This window comes from Leucopleurus acutus (assembly GCF_964270905.1).
Source record: "Leucopleurus acutus genome assembly, chromosome: 6".
Taxonomy (NCBI): Eukaryota; Metazoa; Chordata; class Mammalia; order Artiodactyla; family Delphinidae; genus Leucopleurus; species Leucopleurus acutus.
In genome coordinates this window covers 67,906,405-67,928,139 of record NC_139149.1, presented here as the reverse complement: position 1 = coordinate 67,928,139, position 21,735 = coordinate 67,906,405, and the positions used below count along the sequence as shown (strand labels likewise).

At 34.8% G+C, this 21,735-nt stretch overlaps 1 protein-coding gene across 6 annotated transcripts in view; it reads left to right on the top strand.

Moving 5' to 3' along the window:
* Window positions 1–21,735, top strand: part of PDE1A (phosphodiesterase 1A) — a gene marked incomplete at both ends in the record, with an annotated part of 354,419 nt that overhangs the window by 259,238 nt on the left and 73,446 nt on the right. For all 6 annotated transcript variants that reach the window (XM_082841417.1, XM_082841416.1, XM_082841414.1 and 3 more), the window contains 5 exons: window positions 3,221–3,403; window positions 8,353–8,419; window positions 11,689–11,805; window positions 12,649–12,789; window positions 20,577–20,677. In XM_082841417.1, the coding sequence (XP_082697543.1) occupies window positions 3,221–3,403; window positions 8,353–8,419; window positions 11,689–11,805; window positions 12,649–12,789; window positions 20,577–20,677 (609 nt within the window). The remainder of the gene's footprint in view (window positions 1–3,220; window positions 3,404–8,352; window positions 8,420–11,688; window positions 11,806–12,648; window positions 12,790–20,576; window positions 20,678–21,735) is intronic.

The window sequence follows — 21,735 nt, the reverse complement described above, 5'->3', positions numbered from 1 at the left end:
TAAACTTTCTTATACCATCTCCATTCTCACTCCACTCCTCAAAGATAGTCACTTGTAATAGTTTAGTGTAAATATTTCTGTGCCATGCACTGTTGCACATGCTGGTGATATAACAGTGCACAAGAACAGACCGACTCTCTGATCTTGAGGTCTTTACAGTCTAGTGGATAAATCATAAAATGAATGAACAAACTAATAAACATATGGCATGACATCAGCAGTGGTAAGTGCTAAGAAGAAGTCTATAGAAGGATAAAGACAATAAAAGTGTTTACTCTTTGAGTAGCGGGGTCAAGGAAGCCCTTTCTACCTAAATGCAGTGAGGAAATGATCCACACATCTTGAAAAAGAGATTCTAAGCAGAGGGAATGGCAAGTGCAAAGACCCTGAGCAGAAGCAAGCTTGGCAGGTTTGAGTATACCAAGGAGGCCAGCATTGCTGAAGCAAAATGAATAAGGTGGAAATTGTTAAAAGATAAAGGTAGAGACATAGCTTGTGGTGAGCTACATAGGGCTGTATGAATTAGACATTGACATGGTCTGACTTATACTTTAAAGGAGGCTGACACTGGCTGGAAATTCTGACAGCAGTAAATGTTGCAATCTTGAGTCTGAAAGTAGTCTGGAGGCAGGATTACTTCTTTGGGGGACCTCCGCCTTACCGCTTAAGGCCTTTAATTGATTGGATCAGGCCCACTCACATTATGGAGGGTAGTCTGCTCTACTCAGTCTATTGATTTAAATGTTAATCACATCTAAAATATACCTTCACAGCAACATCTAGACTGGTGTTTGACCAGACAACTAAGCATCATAACCTAGCCATGTGAACGTATAAAATTAACCATCACAGAGGTATTTTTTGTTTTTCCAAGATTTCCTTTTTTAGTTATACAATAGAATATTTCATGCTTTTCTCTTTATGTACTCTCCTCCTTTATTTCTATATTCATTAATTAATCTATATCACTCTTTTTTCCCTGAAACTATATCTTATTTCATTTTCAATAAATGACATCATGCATCATGACTAAGGGATTGCCAGACTCCTGGGTACCACATCCCTATATGAACTCTCATTTTCATATGCTAATTTTGTCATATTTGATGATCTGTCATGGATGATTTATGATTTTAGGACATATAGCCCTAAAGTCATCCACATCAGATTTGCAGAGGAGCAATTGACAACCATTACTATGTGTCTGTCATTGTACTTAGAGTAGCTAATAAAACAAGATAGCAGTAGAATTCCTGGAGCATGGTGACATCACAGGATTATAGCACAATGATTCCCATTCCATCTGTCCTGCTCTGTGGTTTTATTTGATCACTGCATGAGGAATAATAGAAATGGCATAAGCCCTGAAATTTTCAAACCATGTAGTGTAGTGACTTGCCGTAATTGGCTAAGGAATCTAATTTTAAATGGTCAAAAGTAGAAAAAAAATATTTTGCTTTGAATTACAATGTCCATGTGTTAACTATAAACGAAAGTCGTCCAAATGTAAGAGCCAAATGAGAATTAAATATGATTTAGGGTAAGTATTCATCAATATTTCTTAATATCTTTATTGGAGTATAATTGCTTTGCAATGCTGTGTCAGTTTCTGCTGTACAACAAACAAAGTGAATCAGCTATACGTATTCATATATCCCCATATCCGCTCCCTCTTGCTTCTCCCTCCCACCCCTCTAGTCGGACACAAATCACCGAGCTGATCTCCCTGTGCTATGCAACAGCTTCCCACTAGCCTTCCATTTTACACTTGGTAGTATATATATGTCAATGCTACTCTCTCACTTCATCCCAGCTTCAATATTAACTTCCAAGTATATCTTTTTTATCTTCATATGTATAAATATAATTTTACAACTCCAGCACTTAAGTTGTATATAGTTTTTCATAAGGCATTTCATAAATGCATTCACACTTATTTAGTACTATGAAAAATAAATATTGGCAAATGACTGACATCGATATGCTTATAAACAGTAGCATATAGAGGAAGTCATATTATCTTTTGAGTCTCTTTTTGGTCGTTTTTGCTCTCTGGAGATGATGTGTGACTTGTTCTGAAGGCTGTAGCACTCGCTGTCATGTCTGGCTACCTTCCTTCCATCGGCTCATAATCCTTAGGCCTCACTCTGTGCAAAGAAAGTTACTAGCGCGAATGGCACCCAAAGGTCAAAGCTAAAGTGCGCCAAAAATAGCTCTGAGTTATTAAATTGGTGCGCCAACAAGGAAAAAACCTAGTCAAACAAAGGGCAGAGCTGACCTGTATTCTTCCTGAAGGCAAAGCTCAATTGCTCTGTAAAGCCCCTTTTGTGTTTTGTGGGGAGCCTTTCACACTATCTTGCCAGTTCAGACCTTTAGGAAGTTCTGGATCACTGGAGCTGCCCACCCTTAATGCAGCTATTGTTACTGGTCAGTCCTGTCCACATCATCTACCTGGAGCTTATACTGGAGAGTGGCAGGGCAGTGCTTTCAGCTCCTGGTCACTTCCTCCTCACACAGCTGATTTCCTCAGCCAGCAGTTCTAAGCCCATCAGATCTCCACCCTCAAGACATCATTTGCTTTAACTTTTCCACCTGACACTGGCTAAATCACCTAAAATTAGCTTTCAAAATAATCCACTTGTTTTCATCTTTATTTTTCAAGTTATTATTTTCCTAAAATTTAGGGATACCCATCAAATAAAATAACACATGTGAATGACTTCTGTAAACTCCAAGGCCTTATTCAAATAGCATGTACTTTCTGTACTAAATATACACAAGCTTATTAAATATAAGACAACCTTTATAGCTTTGACTCCCCTTTTTCTTTCCACTCCAGTTGCTTCCTTTAGTAGACCTTTGTTTACGAACTCTCTTCCCTATCTTATATTAGTTTCATTTATTATTGGAAAAATATATTATTATATATTAATATATTATAAATATATTAATATAACCGATATCTCCAGACTCATATCATTGTACTTAAATGTTTGGGAATGCTCAAATGTTCAAGTCCATTAGTCTTTGCCCTCAGAAGATGACCAATTTAAGAAATTCAGAGATTTCAAAATGTTAACCCAATCATTTTTTAAGACAGTTCATATTAAAAGATGATCAGAGAGTGACTTGCTATACTTTAAATCCTATTGCCATGCTTGTTTTGTTATTAGTTTTTCTTCACTTTTTCCTAAACTTTAACCACTATAAATTTTTGTAGAAGACTGCTGGATACTGATGATGAGCTCAGTGACATTCAGTCGGATTCGGTCCCATTGGAAGTCCGGGACTGGTTGGCTTCTACCTTTACACGGAAAATGGGGATGATGAAAAAGAAATCTGAGGAAAAACCAAGATTTCGGAGCATTGTGCATGCTGTTCAAGCTGGAATTTTTGTGGAAAGGTAAGTGAAGTTGTTGGTATCTCAAGACAAAATTTAAAAGACAGCAAATATACTTACTATGTCAAAGTTATGAGAGTCCTGTATTTTATTTATTGAGGAAAACTGTAATCATAAGTATAATTGGAATGAACAGATTTAGGACTTTATGGTGAATTTACCTATAACAAAAATATCTTGTCCTGGATTTATTATTTTCATTTATATTTAAATTGACATAAAGACTAAAAGCAAAGGCTTTTGAATGACCATTCTCCTCAGATGAACTTTTGTGAATAACTGTTTATAATACATTTATAAACACATTTATATGCTTTACACCTAATAATACATTTATATGCTTTACACCTAATTTTACCCAAATACAATGTAACACCCAATAAAATAAGTTCTATACTACATACCAAAATCAAGCAGGCCTTTTCTTGGCACTAAAAAGAAAAGACCATTCTCTTACCATTGTGGAAGAAAGCTCTCTCATGTCCACTTTCCTTGAAGAACTTTTCAACCTTTCTGTCACTGAAGCATTTCTGTCACTTGCTGGCCCCTAGAAACACCAGAGTTTCTAAAGTGAAATACATGTTAATATGACCCAATTTAAATTCTTTAGCCTTTAAGAGGACAGCTTATTTTTCTGTCTGGAAACAAGATGTTTCAGAACTAAAACTACAAAAAGACTTGAAATAACATCTAATATCTGACAATGTTGAAAACTAGTTCTTAGAAATCCCGTGGATTAAAAAACAATTACATTACATTAAATTATACATAAAAAGGTTATTTTAACATTTTTGAAACAAATAAAATCGAGGAACAGAGAAATTTTTTATCAATGTATCTAAAATTAAATTTAAGGGAGACCACATCATTTTTTATCTTCAGACATCTCTAATCATTACCTCTAATGAACTTCATAAACTTTCGTTTTCTTCTTCTAACAGAACAATGAGAAGCACTCTTGGGTTTCTAAAAATCTAAATGACAATGCATTGCAAGAAGTATTCGAAGTGATTTAAAGATGTATTATAACCATAAGACATGAAGCATCTAGGATCTTGGTTTATGACTATATTACCCAAAATAACAACCACTCAGTGATTATTCAAATTATTTTGACTACTTCTTGACTATATCTAGTTGGCTTTGATAAAAGAACCCTCATAGTAACCATTATGAGCTTATAATCATGATGAGTTAGGTGAGATGACAACCCCCCCACCCCTAGAGCATAAACTGCTCCCAGCTCTGCCAGGTGGGACCAGAAATCTGAAACAGAGAGGTAGAGAGGGCTGGAGAGAAATAATTTTTGTAATTATGTTCCTATTTTTTAAAACAACTTAGGCAAGTGTATGACATTATTGATTTTCCTTAATATAAATTCGAAAACATCTAAATCATTGTTCAGAAAGTCAGTGAGAGAATCAGAGAAAAAAGAGTGCATGTTTGCTTTAATGAAGGAATGTATATTTTGTCTTTTTTGTTTAAGAAAATATTGCAGAACTTGGCAAACTGAAAAGAAATGTAAATTATTAAAGTAAACCAACTAAATTTCCATTCCCATTAAATAGAAAAATCAAGACAAATTCTGTGAAATATATTGACACGTTAAACTTTCAGTTTTTTTATATGCTACACAGAAATATCAAAACGTACTTAAGGTAACTAAATTAGCAAGCAGTCTTAAAGAAATTAATGTGCTAAAAACACATGGAAATGAAATTTTTAAATTACTTTTGAATCCCCATTAGTAAGTGTGTAAACAGAGTGAGATATGTTTATCCTGAATTTTCAAAAACAATCATCTTCAGTCTTGAAACTTAGAAAGTCTTTTTGAGTCTTCTCTCAAGCAGCCCCTCCCAAGAATCAATACCTCAGCAAGTCCAGGCAATTTGCTTACCCCGGTGTATCCTGAGCCTATTCACTTTCTCAACTCCACTCCTGCAACCCCAAACTGAGCCTTTGTCACCTGCCATCAGAAATATGACAATAGCTTTCAACTCTTCCTCACTTGCCCTCTCCAAACAAGTCATTCTGTAGTGATTTTTAAAATATAAATTAGTTCCTGTCATTCTTAAGCTTAAAACCATCTGATTGTTTTTACCATTTCGCTTGATATACCATTACACTTGGTATTAAAGGCAACTTCTGTATCATGGCTTTGCATGACTAGGCCCCCTTACCTTCTAGACTCATCTAATGCTACTCCACCCTTACCTGAATATCTTTACTAGTGTGATTTCAACTCCATGAATATCCCTAAACTCTTGCTTCCCTTGGGACCAGTAATCCTGCTATTCCCTCTATCAGAAATGATTTTCCCCACCCTTCACTCTGGCTAGCCCTTTCTATCTTTCCAGAGGCCTTTCCTGGTTACTCTCTATACTGTTCATCACTTTCTCTATCCCAACCAGTGGTTTACCTCATAGCATTTAGTGCTGTTTTTAATCATATATTATTTCTTATTTATTGTCCCTCTTTGCCACTGAATTAACCCCATGAAATTTTTCTTGTTCTTCACTGAATAGTCTCTTGCTTAGTACTGTGTCTGGCATAAGATAGTGGGTTTTTTTTAAGGTTTTGAATTATATTTTGTAACTGTAGTAAAAACCTTCCGAGAATAATCTACCGTATTTCCAGCTGGACTTCAACCACCTATAGGAGAACAGGAAATCCATTATTCTTTTTCAGCAACTTGTAATATAGTGACTATTTACTCAAGTGTGAGGCCACTGTATTAAGGTTTCTCCCACATTCATTTGATTCCAGAATGAGTAGTCCTAATTTTCCATCCTAATTTTCTATTTCTAAGTTTTCATCCTAATATGCTATTCCCAATTATAGGGTTAGAAAATGATAATGGGGAAGTTTCTCCTTCTCCTTGGATGAGTAATCTTCTTCCTTGTCTTTCTTTACATTCCATATAATGAGAATATACAGGGATATTCATTTCTCAACCTGCTACAAGTCTAAGAAACATCAAAGTTCTCACTGAGTCCAAAGAGCCTTGAAGAACGTCAGAATTGGAGCCAATGGTATTGATGAGAACAGTAACACTGATAATAACGGCTTTCTTGTATCAAGTACTTATAATATTATGCTAGGCCTTTATATCATTTACTCTTCATAAAAAGCATGTAATTATCCTCATTTTACAGATGACTGACATTAAATAGCTTTCCAGAGGTCACACTAGTGATTGGCTAACCTGCGATCCAAAGCATGTGTGCTCTTTGCTCCATCATACTGCCTTTTGTGCCATGAAGTCACACTGATTTAGTTATTTAATTTTTAAGGTTCCTTATTCCTGCCCTTTTTATTTCCTCGCCCATCATCCTTCCATTTCCCCCATACTTCCATTTTTTAGTAATGATTCAAAAAATAGAAAAGACTGTTTCCTGAAAAAAAAAAAAGAAAAAAAAAGGAACTAAATATCATTACTGACAGCAATTATTTTCTGGGTCTTTTGTAGTGTGATTAAATAGTTTCCTTGCCCTGCATTATTAGAATAATTATACCTATCTCAGTGGAGTAATTAACACAGGTATTTTTCTTATAAGAAATCTTCCAATTGAGATAGAGGGTAAGGATAAATTTTTATGATAACTGATTGCCACACCTAAAAATTATTTAACATCATTTAAGATAAACATAAAATGGGAACATGGAAATAAAGTAACAAGGTCTCTGTAATAAAATGGGAAGATACTTTATCAAGGAAGTTTAGTCTCTATGTAAGTAAATACAATATTTTAATTCTGAGCTTCCAAGAAGTGAAGATTAAAAAGGAAAACATGAAGAATTACTTGGCTTTTATTATCTTGAAAAAAATGATAGCTTGTACATAGAAACTGAGTAATATCTTAAGGATTTTTAATATAAGGTACATTGAATCAAAAGGTTAGTATCTCCCATAGTGGTTTTATAAAAGATGCTGAATATTTTCTTATGTTCTTATATTTCTTATATTGACCCCCAATATAAATTAAAGATATAATCATTAAATTATGGTTTTGTCCAGGCATCTTGGGAAGAGAGTTTACTTCAGTATAGCCTAGGAATGCAGCTTGCTTGTGGACTAACAATATAAAAATTAAGGGACATGATTAATAATCAGTTAAATTCTTTCTTCACAGGACTTTGTGGAGGAGCCATGTTCCTTTCAGTCCTGATTAGAAACCTATTGCTATTTCTACCCATTAGGGTATCATGTTGATTCTATTTTTGCATGAATCAATGGAGGAGTTTCTTATATTTGGTTTAAGTCATCTTGATTGTCTATTGGAAGCTGGAAAACTCCAACAAATTACTGATTAATAAAAAAATATTTTTGTTATTGATGCTATTATAAAAATAGAAACACCCTGTTCTTTCTGGATAATCTTTATTAAATAATATTAAATGACAACTTGAACAAACTTAAGCAATTTTTGTCAATATGTTCTCCTCCAATATTTTTAACTTAAAAAAAAGGCTCTGTAAATTCTGATGATAGTGCATATTCCCTCCTATAATTTTTACTTTGTGGAAAAGAAAACCTATCAAGGAAACATTTCCATGACATTCAGCTTCCAGACTGAGAATTTTGGAACACAAATAGACACAAAACAAGACTACTGTGCTGTCATGCATGTGGTGGCATGCTAAAAGGTGTTGTTGCTGCCCGTGCAAAGGACAGTCTCTGTTTTTAATAAGATGACGTTTAGGGAAAGACCTCTTCACATAGAATCTAAAATCACACTGACTTTTTGGTTGTGATGCAAATGTACTATTTGCATCTGTCACATTGTAGATGCTTAATAAGCGGTGACAATAGTTATCATTGTTGCCACAAAGGGAGACTGTGACATGATACAAGGTAAACACATCAAAGGTAATTTTTTCTTTGTTCTTAAGAAATAGCTGAAAACTTTGAGTAACTGATTTTTACATATACACTTATTTTTCTTTTTCAGAATGTACAGAAAATCCTATCACATGGTTGGGTTGACATATCCAGAAGCTGTCATAGTAACATTAAAGGTAAAAAAAATGTTCAATTACTTGAGTTTTTCAACTAGTCATTTTTTCTAATCTCCTTAAAAGGATTAGGAGAAAGTGAGAATAGGTCTTTGCTGCAGCTTACATGTTGGAATGTAAAAAATATTTTAACCATTTACAAAATGTCATGTGTTTCAAGTCATGACTCATTGTAGATTTAAATGAGGATCAATTTACCCTAACAAACTATATCAATACATACATATACACACACACACACGTGTGTGTGATGTTTTCTTCTTCTTCATGCTTTATTTAGGTGGATCTTTTTTTTTTTTTTTTAAATTTTATTTATTTATGGTTGTGTTGGGTCTTCGTTTCTGTGCGAGGGCTTTCTCTAGTTGTGGCAAGTGGGGGCCACTCTTCATCGCTGTGCGCGGGCCTCTCACTATTGTGGCCTCTCTTGTTGCGGAGCACAGGCTCCAGATGCGCAGGCTCAGTAATTGTGGCTCACGGGCCCAGTTGCTCCGCGGCATGTGGGATCTTCCCAGACCAGGGCTCGAACCCGTGTCCCCTGCATTGGTAGGCAGATTCTCAACCACTGCGCCACCAGGGAAGCCCCTATTTAGGTGGATCTTGAATTCAATTTTGAGATGGCACCAGCAGTTGTCAGAATACACATATTTTGTTACTGTATATTACGAAAGAGTTGAATGCTTTATAAATAAAAAGATATTTCAGTCAAATATGGTTAAAGGCAAAACTTATATGGAGTAAAATTGTTTAGAATTTTAGGTCCGAGAAAATATAAAAAGTAAGATAAAATTAAGAAAGGAAACAAAAAAGAAATTCATATCTTTTGTCTCTGGCTTTCCCTGTGGCTGCCCTAGTCTGAGGCCCAATTGCAGTATTATATGTGTTAGAAATAACTAGAGTTGAAAATCTGAAGTTGTGAAAGTTTTTGACTTGCTTGTTCCCATTGCATGTGTGTGTGTGTGTGCACGCGCACACTATTCCTAGACCTTATTACTAAAGAGGCATTTTGTAGGCTCATCGTTCTACATTCCTTATTTCATTCCATCACTTAATTTGGGTAGGAAATTCAACTTTGTCTCCTCTAACAGTTTTATGGTGGTTTTCCTGTATTAACCACAAATTTAAAGAATACTAGCAACAGAATATACTGGGTTATTTTATTTTTGATTTATTAAACTCCTTTCCTAGTTTAAATCTATATTGCTTTCTTTTGTTCTTTAATTTCCTTTAAAGCATCCCCTTTGCATTTGTTTTTTCTCTGCTGCATATTAGATTTTAATCTTATTCATTTAAAAAGGTAGTTTGTTTTTCTTAGAAGCTTTTTTATATTCATGTTTCTAAAGCGATAATAGAGGCAAGTATATAACTGAAATGTCACATTATCAGATATTAATTACTCCTTGGCTCTTGAGAGATTTTGATTTCCTCATTATTTCCTGAACTGTGGGCATGAAAATTACTTATTTTTATTTATTTTTCTTAGAAACCAGCTAACAGAGTATTCTGGTATGAGAGAATGTAAACATTTTTCTAAAATGTAGTGTAGGGAAATCATGAACTAACAGGTTGAAGAGAAATATCACTAAGTTAAGAATGTTTTAGTAATTCTAATTTCCTGAGATACCTCCTTGTCTTGTTTGTTCTCAATCTGACAAAGTAAAAGCCAAGCATCTGCAGTAGTTTACAGATGTAAATCACCATTGTTGATTTAAAAAATCCCCCAAAATGGAGAGCTAAGCTTTTACTCAGTGGGAAACCCCTACTGGGAACTGTAAATAGCAGCCTGTAACATTCTGAACTAATTCTGTGTTAGCTTTGGAATTTGGTGAGATTTGTTGGTCTCCTTTGAGCGTTATTGATGGTAAATGCCTTCTAACAGAACTTTGAGAGATTTTTAAATTTACAAACTGATCAAGCAAGTATTTCAGGATCAAATTAGGACCAAACGCAAGGAATTTAACAAAGGTACCCAAGGAAACCAAAAAATATTTCACTGGTGTTTTGAAATGATTAAAAACACGTTTGATGTTATTGTTGCTATTTGTGGAAAGAAATAGTTTTAAGAGATGGTTTGGATACTTTTTATCAGATTTTCAGTTTAGTTTCAGCATGTTACAGCATGTATTGTTGGCCTCTGTGAAATGTGTTAAATGAATGAAGTTCTAAACAGGGCCTGCTCAAATTCAAAATTAATGTATAGCCTTAAGGTTGTCCACTTACTGTTCAATACTAAACCTGTTGTGTGTATGCAAACACTAGACCTTCTTTACTAATAATTTATGATAATCATTAGAACTGATTCTGCTGTATTTATGTAGATTTTTAAGTTTCAGTGATTTATTTACTGTTGCAACTGAAGCTTTACCTTAATGTACTGATGTACTTAATACCTCCTTAATGTACTGATACCACTTGCTACAAGTCCATTTTGTGGACCCCTCTGCAAGTTTTTGTCCTGGAATTACCTGAATCAAAGTCGTGAGGTGGCTGGAGTAGTTGGATATACCTGCTCATTGCCCTCTTTTCCCACAGTTAGGGGGGAATTTCCTAGGGTATCTATTTCCCTACAGGCCTGGCCACTTCCCCCGGGGAATTGCCTGAAATGCCAAAATTCCTAACCTCCCCCTCAATCAAGAGACCCACTTCCTTTATCTTACCATCTGGCCCTGGTAGAAAGTAAAAATGAATCAGCCAAGGTTAAAGTGAGTAATAAGGTAGTAGTACTCTACCGAGAGAGCGAGCTCTGTCTCTCTAGGGCATCTTCATCTTAAAAAAAAAAAAAGACATAAAATATCAAATCTTTAAACCAAATTAGTAACTTTTAAACGGTAGAATTTCAAGCAACGTAGCAGGTGGGTGGATGGGTGGGAATGATAAATTGGGGCTATCTTCCCTCTGTCTCTCAATTACATCACCCACATAACCTGCAATTCCACCTTGAAATGAGGCCCACTCTGGGAAAATGATTTATGGCATGCATTTGGAGAGAGACTAAGAATATGGGCAGTGTTATAGAGTTATCAGGTTTACTACATCATATTGGATAACCTTGGGATTAAGGGGAAGATCTTAAGCATTATTGACCTCACTTTTGCGGATCCACAGATACTAAGTGTCCCTGTCACATCAGACACTGGTAAAAATGAAGTTTGATGTGCTGAATTGAAATCTGACCTGCTGGATGTACAATGCCTGAGCTTTCCAAGAATTTTTTCATAGAAAGAAACAGAATCATATGATATTGCCAACTAAAATATTTACTTTTTTTCCTACAGGATGTTGATAAATGGTCTTTTGATGTATTTGCCTTGAATGAAGCAAGTGGAGAACATAGTCTGAAGTTTATGATTTATGAACTATTTACCAGATATGATCTTATCAACCGTTTCAAGGTCAGAAACATGGAACAAAAGTAAAATGCTCTTAGAATGAGTTATCTGAATAAGAATGAAAATGCAGAACTTTGGGTCATTAATCAATTCATTTAAAAATGTTTCTGGATTGTCAGATCACAGAACTAAGGGGACGAGTTCACCACTTGATATAGCCATTCTCTACAAATCACTGACATTTCTGTATATCCACTGGGGTATCATAAGGCCATGATAGACTCATTCCAACAAGATACAAACATCCCCCTGAATTATTCACAGAACACTCATGTAAAGATTGGAATCTATGTCTTAAAGAAATATGATTTTCCTAAAATGCAGAATGAACCATTATTGGCAGCTTTTTTTAAATTGAAATGAAAGGGTTTCTAATCAACTTCACTTAGAGCCATCTCAGCAACAGATTTGATTCAGATTTCTGAGCCTGTATCTATGGAATCATGTTATTTTTAGAGTTAGAATTTACTGGGAGGTCATTTATTTTAACCCCCTTGAATTACCGATAGAAAAACTAGACTTCACCAGTTGTAATTGGAAAATTTTACCCCTTTAAGAACTAGCCTTCTTATCTGACTCTGGAAGATACAAAATTTAAAGATTGCTATATGGGTAAGACTGTTATTTCATCTATCTTAATTAAACACTTGGGGGTTATAATCCTTCTCAGCATTGAAAACTGACAGGTTAATGAAGTGCTTTTTCAGAACAATCCACATTTAACTTTAAGAAACTACTGCCCACATCTGACTCACTAATGTATCCCATCCCAAACATCTTTATGCTCATGTTGATTTACTGCCACTCTTTTGGTCAAAATATAATCATAATTGTTACTTTCTGCAGATTCCTGTTTGTTGCCTAATTGCCTTTGCAGAAGCTTTAGAAGTTGGTTACAGCAAGTACAAAAATCCGTATCACAATTTGATTCATGCAGCTGATGTCACTCAAACTGTGCATTACATAATGCTTCATACAGGTATCATGGTAAGAAAGTCTTTGTAACTGAAGTTTGTTAGTTTGCAACATCAAATTCCATTCCCTTCTCACTGTCTCTTTAATACTCAAAAAAGTATTATAAGTAATAATCTTCTGGATTTTTGAGGGTTAATGAGTTATTTACAATATTCATTTTTCAAAAAATATTTTAACTCAGTGAATAAAGATCTCCAGAAGCAAATGAAAATAGACCGCAAATTTTTCAAAATTTGGACTATGTAACATTTTTCATTTGTAAATTCCTTTTCCCATAGGTATCAACCCCCAGAAAAGTGACCTAGAGAAAAATTCTTTGGAATAAAAGTTAGTTGTAGTGCTCTCCCCTCCTTTCATCACCCAAGCTGAGCTCAGTAGCTTTTTCTCTTTTACATGTTTGCATTGCTAATTACAATCAAATCCTAATAGGGATTTTTGGAAATTATTCATTTGGATTTTTCTGAATTCTTCTTCCTTCTCTTTGTATTTGAACGAATCAGTTGATGAGTGAATAAATGGTTCAGCAGTGCAAATCCTGGGACAAAAATGAGTAGATGTTGGGAAGTCTGGGACTGCCTAGAATTTCTATAGTGTCTTAGAGCATAGGATTACTTCCAAGGGATAAAAAGGGATGGGAAGTCCTTCCTTCTGAAGGTTCCAAACTGGGATGGGCTCAAAAGGGTATGAGCCATGTGAGATCCCCAGAATCTGAGTACATTTTTGATTCCTCATGTATCAACCTAGGCTGAAGCAGTACCATAAAATGCATATAAGTAGAATGGTCCACCAAACCTCATAATTTACATTGCCTACCTGTTTAGATTTCAAAAGTCACATTCTTTTTATTGGTAAGTCTCATTGGCATTCAGATCTGTGTAACTAGTACTCCTCCATATCTCATCATTCTGCCCCAGAGACTGTGTTCCTTACCTGGTCCCACACAAAGCCCTTAGGGCCACTGTATAGAGTCCTGAAGATCTTGAAAACTTGTAGCAGGTACATGATTCTCCAAGTTTATTGTATACAGATGATAATTGTATACATTTTCCCCCAGAATCCAGTGTGTGGTTTCCTATACATAAGATCCCTTTGCTATGATTCATCCAAAGATGTCTCACGTGATGAATGAAGAAATTATCTATTTTACTTCTCCATCTTTTTTGCCTCCAAAATGTTGCAGATCCATCAATGCCTTGGGCTCAGATTCCACTCCTGCCCCGTGTTCCAATTATCTGTTTTCTCCAAAACAAACTACTCTAAACTCAGTGGCTTAAAACAATAATTTATCATTGTTTCTCATGGGTGTCTGTAGTTAGAAGGGTCCCAACTAGAAGATTCTCATTTGGGGTCTCTTGTGTGATTGTGACCAGCTAGCAGCTATGGTCAAAGACATCTGAGGACATCACTGGGCAAGACATCCACAGTGGTTCACTCACATGGCTGGCAGTTGATAATGGCTAATAGCTGGGAGCTCAGCTGGGATTTTAATGAAGAATTTTCTTCGAATATCACTACCAGTTCAATAGAAATATGCATTATATTGGCAGGATCACTAAGTAATTATAGCCTGCTTTGGAGTTAATGCCTACTATGGGGAGGTAAAAATCTCAAAAACCTTCACTGATGCATGACTCTCTTGTGACCTTCTAGAAGGCTGAATTATATGTGATGTTAACCTTATACCTTTGTTTTCTCTTTTTAAGATGTAAATGTGGCTATCACCCAGTTAAGATATAAATGTGCCCATCGAGCCAAATCAAATGCAGTCATGGCTGAACTTGGTCCTTGGTTGAAGTTTACTCACCGTTCATTCCAGGAGTCTGATTGACATTTAAAGGGAGGGAGTAGAACTTAGCAATAATAAGTAGAAACTCAAACTTTCAAAGATATAGCTTCGAAATATTGTAAGCTTTTTTAAAGTAGTATATGTAACTTTCTATCTGTTTCTCTTTCTAGCATGTGTGCGTGTGCACACACACATACACACAAATTATTTTAAAGCTCTGTTGGTTTAATAAGTCTTCATTGTCAGAGCTGTTTCTTGAACTCTGTGTTTTCATTGGATTTGATATACACGGCAATTAGTGTGAAGAGCAAAGTGCCTCCTGACAGCTGCAAATGCTGTTAACGCTTGAAAAAGTTGCTTTAACATCTTCCTGGTTAGATTTGCTTTTCCTTTCTAAGGCCTTGGAATTAAATCTGATTGTGAGGTGGTTTTCATTTCAAGTGTTTGGCATTTCCTCTTCCCTGAATTCTGTGGCTTTGAAAAGTTAACTGAAAAATGAAATATTTAAGTGTTAGTCTGAAACAGAAACTGTACTAATTAAGTTTCCTCAGAACAAAATGGAGTGGAAAAGTAATGCCTACTTTGGTATAAAAAAAATCTCTGCTTTAATTATGAAGTACAACCAGAAGATATATGCCATTTCAGGCTGTTAGGAAACCAGGATTTTGTTTTGAAATACATTTTTGCTTAAGTACCACAAGTGTAAAGGGAACCAAATAAGAGACTCCTAGTTCAGCTTCAGAACCTCTGTTCTGAAGGTGACATTGAGCAGATGAGGGATGCTATATTGGTGGGTAAATAGAGAAATGCAAATCTGCAATGTGCATTTACCCTCAGACTTGCAAGGAAGACTTGTTCCAGGATCTAACAAGCCATTCCAACTTCTCTGGAAGACTGGGGAAATCTGGCCCAGCCTGGCATGACTCTTAGAAAGCTAAAGTTGTTAGTAAAAATCACATAGTCACTTTTTGAGATATATAACTTCACTCTACTTTAGCAGGTTTGGTTTAGAAACATTTCTAAATTTATTCATCCTTTACCAAAAAAAGTGTCGGTGGACTCTTCACTTATCCCTTAGTTTGACCATTACAAAAATAGTCGGGTGGGAGACTGTCAGTGTTGTCCAGGATTGGGAAAATATATTTAAACTAATGAGAAATTTTATGATTGATGATGAAAGGAAAGGCAAAATGAATTTTCAGTTTATTGACTATTTTGTCAAAACTATGTTACATTGCCAGCTTGAGGGTTTTTTGCAAGTTATTTTAATAAGCTTTTCTTTAGATTAAAAAAATTGTAGTAGGAGAACATTAGTTTTCATACATATGAATGTGTTGGTTCTTTGAAACAAAAAACAAAGCATTACAGAAATATTCATTTAACTGAAACCCCTGGGCTTTGATATGGAGAAGACAGGGTCACTTACTTTAGTGTTTTAGTCATCTCCTGCTGTTTCAAGATGGTCTTATCAGCATGACATTTATGGAGCACTCCAGTAGCAGCCCAGCACTGTCAGATAACTAGTGCAGCCTGTCACCTGCAAAATGTTCGCAGGACCATTGCCTGAAAGGGATTGGGATGAAACCATTGTCCTTCATTTTGTTAATGTCATATTGGGACACTCTCAGGCCTGGGAGTAGGCAGTGCAGAGAGGATGCCAGGACACCCTCTGTCTCCCTCTCTCTCCGTTTGTCACTTAATTAATTTGTAGCCACGTGTAGTGCCACGGTGATAGGGGTGTGTGGTAGCTCGATCCATTTGCTAAAGAGCAAATGCTTCACCGAATGCTGCCAAGCCACTTCCAAATGTCTTTTTGAATATGAAATCATCTGAGGGCCTTGGCAAGGGAACACTTGTATTTGAGGGCTCCTGGCACTGTGTTCCCTCTAATACTGAGAGTAGAAGAAAAAGAGATAACTTGAAAACTATTCCTTTGGAACTTGTAGTCCACTGACTACACCCAGAAATAGCCCCTCACACTCTGAAATTACTTAATTTTTCTCCAATCTACAGAAATTCGCCACTATGTCTCTGTTCTGCAAACTACATGGAAATTTTGTTCTTGTAAATGGCTTCCAATACAACAGTGTTTGGAAGAGTGGGAAGAGTGTGGGCTTTCAAGGCAAGCAAACACAGATTTAAAACCCTACTTCCTGACTTCCTAGCTCACTTGCTCTCCATATCTGTTCCCTTGTCACTAAAATGTGGTTAATAATACCAACTACCTTGTAGTACAACAGTGAGGAGTAATGATATCATATGTGTAATCCTAACATAGTTCCTGAAACATAATAGCTATTAGTAAAAATTATTAGTAATTTATATATTATATATTAACTTATGTGTATTATATGTTAATATTATTATAATATACTCACTTTCCATATTGAGTAAGTTATAGCAAAGTACTTCAGTCTATTCAAAGGGATAGAGAAAAAAAGGTCCAACCCTACCTATCATGTAAGCTAAAGGGGTTGTTAATTATGCCCTTTTAGACACACCGGCATCTAATATGTCAATGTGATTTTCTGACCTAAAATTCTCCCAGGCCTATACATATACACATATACATTCTCTATCATACACACACACACACACACACACACACACACACACACACACAAACACACACACACATTAAATAATTCAGATATGAAAATTACATCCGAAGTCTTAAAGCTTTGTTAGCTTCTCTACCTATCAGTATATTTAGTTAAATTATCTAGAAATTCTGCTTTTGAAATCTTAGAAGAATGTATTCAGCATATTACCACCCTGGAATAATGAAGGCTATTGTCATCCATAGAAGGAAGGAATATTGTGATCTGTGGAAAGAACAGAAATTTTGGAATCAGACAGATTTTAGTTTGAATTCCTGCTCTGCCACTTGAGAGCTATGTGACTTTTGGCAGGTTGATTCAATTCTTTAGGATTCAGCTGTGTTATTTGCCAAATAAGATTTAAAACATTTACCTAGTAAATGGTAAATAGGGTGATTATAAAAATTAAATGAAACCATCTACCTAAAAAGTCCAGTTAATGTTAGTTCTTTCTCCTTTCTTTCCATCAACATTGTACATGCTATTAATGGAAGTCAATGCCTCTCTCTGGTATAATTTGAGGACTGAGCTTTTTACAGCAAGTCTACCTGAGCAATTCTCTAGGCAAATGCAGTTTAGATGAAGCACAATGTCTACACTGCTCATGACTCTTCATTTTAACCCTTTATTTCTGCCCATTAAGAATCAGAAGAACTTAGGTTATGTACTGACCACTGTTCTAGTTGGGAAGAATGGTATGATTCAGACTTATTCTCTCTGACTTGTCATCATGAGTAATTTACAAAATTCATGAATTTAAGCAACCATTTTCTGAGTTAGAATTCTCATTCAACACCAGTGTAAAATGAATTGTCAACTAAGGACATAAAAATCAGCCCCCAATTCTACTTTCACTAATATGAAATAGATGTATTTTTCAATTAAGTGTGAATGTTCAATGTTTCTCTCTTCCCAAACTAGTTTATAATGTAAACTTAATTGTTAAGACTATACTGTGGCAATAAGTAAGATGAATTGATGAAGGAAGTACTATTTATAGGAGGCAGAGATTAATGAGACTAAAAACAGGAAACATGCATAATCAATTTTGAAAGTCAGAAAGATAATAATTTTAAATACTTATGAGATAATCTATAATTAAAATTCAGCTCTTATTTCCTAATTTAATTATTTTTACAATTGCGCTTCATATTCTGTATTATCGTAGTAGATATAGAATATTGCTTTTTAAAAATCACAGGTAAGTCTGTAAATCTTAAATATAACTAATAGGAAATACTTAAGAAAATAGGTGATTTTTTTTCTAATAACAATTTTCTTTATTAAAACAATGGATTTCTGGGGTTACAAAATCTGATTTAACTTCAATTGCTATTCAGTTCATGGTGTTTAATTCCACAGTCTCAGTGGGGACATTGGAGGCTCAGTCCCAGTTCAGCCTCTAATATAGACCTTTAATGAGGTAATTTCCTTCCTTTTAATGACTCACAATTAAATGCACCTATAAACACAGTGCAGCTAGTTATATCAACTCTCCTTAGTTGTAAAAATTATTTCTGCTTCAGTCATCCAACTGTGAGGCATTTATTCTTGAATTGCAATCACTAAAGATATGTTAGCTCATTATTATTTTCCAGATTCAATACCTTAAACAATGTATTTAAAGTAATAAGTTCAGTAAAATGCCATTTATTCTGTATTTTACTGTATATTAAGACTTGTAATAGGCACAGCACATACATCAACTTTAAATTTCTTTTAAAGTCCACAGGGGAATGATCACTAATTTTATTTTCATGGAAACTGTGCCTGAGAGGGTAAATAGCTTATTTGCCTGAGGATTAACAAGGCTTAAAATCAGGATTCTCTGATTCCACAGTCTCTTTCCACTATTCCCAATTAACTCCTCCAAATGCAAAACTAGTGAAATTCAATTCAACAGAAAAATGCCAAGTTCCTACTATGTGCCAAATACCATGATGGGTTATATGAAAGGAGCAAAGATGAATAAGACTGTGCCTTTAGCAATCATGAGACTCAACAGTGTCACCTCCACTGTTAGACCCATGGACCTACAGTGGCTTCCTGTTGCCTTTTATTCAAAATCTTAATTCATCAGCTCTAATCAAGGTAGCTTATCAATTCTTTCCCATACTCCACCTTCAATCTCACTTCACTTGACTCTCCAACACAATTGTACTATTAGCAATTCAATTTCCGTACAGGCCTCTATAGTATCATTCCATATTTACTCTTTCTATTTAGAATCTCTCTGTTTCCAACCTTGCATTTAGCTACTAATCTTTGTCCATCCTTCTTCCAAGATCCACTGCCACCAAATAGGTGTCCTATCTGCCCTTCTATTCTGTGAGTTTTCATCAAGTATGCATGTACTTTATATTCTTCTGCTGCTTTGTGCAAGGTCTTTGTTTCAAGTGTATGGCATAAGACCACTAAGAGCAAGTTCCACATCACTTTGGATCCTCTATTCTTACCATCAAGTACCACCTACTTACAGCGCTCTCCAATAGAACTTCCTGTGGTGATGCAAATATTTTGTATCTGTACTGTTCTATAAGATAACCACTTGCCACTATTGAGCAGTTGAAATGTGGCTACTGCAACTGAAAAAGTGAACTTAATTTTACTTAATTTTATTTATTTTTAATTTAAATAGTCATATGTGATTATCATATTGAACAATGCAGTTAAAGTGTTATGCAAAATGTGAGTAATGAATAAACTATCAAATTACCTAAATGGACTTATAACAGTAGAGAAATTTTATTAAAACCATCCAATTGATAACAACAACAAAAAAATCAATGTATATGAAGCAGTGCTCTGGATTTTACGTGAAAGCATTTATTCTTTCATTGCTATTAAGTTTAATTGTATAGTCATAGAATATATGTATCATGAAGAACAAACTTGATAAATTCTTGGAATCTCTTCTAATTCTCTAAATATAAAAACTAAGTTCAGTTTCTCTAATGACCAAAGTGAATATTTTCAACTCACAGGTGGAAAATTTTCTAATAGTAGGGTCTTCTACAGAAGTTGTGCTAAAAGACATTTTAGTGTTGTATGAGTTATATTTTAAAAATCACTAAACTGAAATGATTTCATGAGATCCCAAATTGGTAAGGCTGTAAATTCAAAATCCATTTAGAGTTCACCTTTTAAATCATAGAAAATTACTTCTTTTCCAATTAACAAGGAAAATTATAATGTCTGAATTTTTAACTTAACAAGCCATGAAACAATCATCAGCCTCATGAAGAATCCATTATACACAATTAATGGAGGTAAAATACGGAAAAAATTATTTAAAATTCATATAACAGTTTTATATATTGATTTATACTGTGTGCAATGAAAATATTTATTTTTTAGAAAGACAACATTGACTCTGCTTTTTGATATGATGGAATCTTTGTTTAATTTAATAGCACTGGCTCACTGAACTGGAAATTTTAGCAATGGTCTTTGCTGCTGCCATTCATGATTATGAGCATACGGGAACTACAAACAATTTTCATATTCAGACAAGGTAAGTTAGATAAAGGATTAACTTTTCTAAGTTAAAACTTGAAATTTATTTTTCTGAATATTACTTATTTTTAAGAGGATTTCAGAATAATAATGAAGATGTCTAATAAGAATGGATTTTAGCAAAATGCCTTAAGCTTGGAACACCTCAATTCTTATTTATCAAGAATCTTGTATTTTGGTGGCATATTTAGCAATTTAAAGAACATAAAAATGTGTAAGATAATTTTTCTTTGCCCAGAACTTGCACTAAGCTATCACACAACTCAGACATTTATTCACTGGGACAAATCTTACAATATTATTGTTCACGGCCTCAGTCTGGTGTCATTATATATTTGAAAGTAATGAAGTTCCGCTTCTGAAAAAAAATCTAAAGATCAAAGAAATCTTATTTCCAGGTTAGCATGCAATATTAAATTTAAACTAATTAGAAAATTGGATTTTTAATTATGGTGATAATGGCAGTTATTAGAATCAAAATACCAGAGTAGAGGTGCATTAGTCTGTTACAAATATTACATAATACTACAGATTGGGTGGTTTAAATAACAGACATTTTCTCACAGTTCTGAAGACTGGACATGCAAGATCAAAGTGTTAGCAAGTTTGGTTTCTTCTGAGGTCTCTCCCCTTGGCTTGCAGATGGCTGACTTCTTGCTGTGTCCTCACATGACCTTTTTTCTGTGCTTGAACATACCTCAGGGTCTCTTCCTCTTCTTATAAGACATCAGTCATATTGGATTAGGGCCCACCCTTTGACCTCTTTTAACATTAATTATCTCTTTAAAGGCCTTATCTCCAAATACGTCACATTCTAAGGTACTGGGGTTAGGACCATAAACATATAAATTTGGGGGAACACAATTCAGTCCATAATAGAAAGGGGCTCTAAGCTCTTTTTGGCTGAAAAGAGATTTCAGTACCCGGGAAACAGAATTTGGTTTAAGACCCATCAGGATCCAATTCACTTGTTTACATAGGATCCTGAATTTCTATGTCTTTCACTAGTCAGAGATGCTTAAGATGGAGATGTAAGTCGAGAGACTGGTTTCTTTC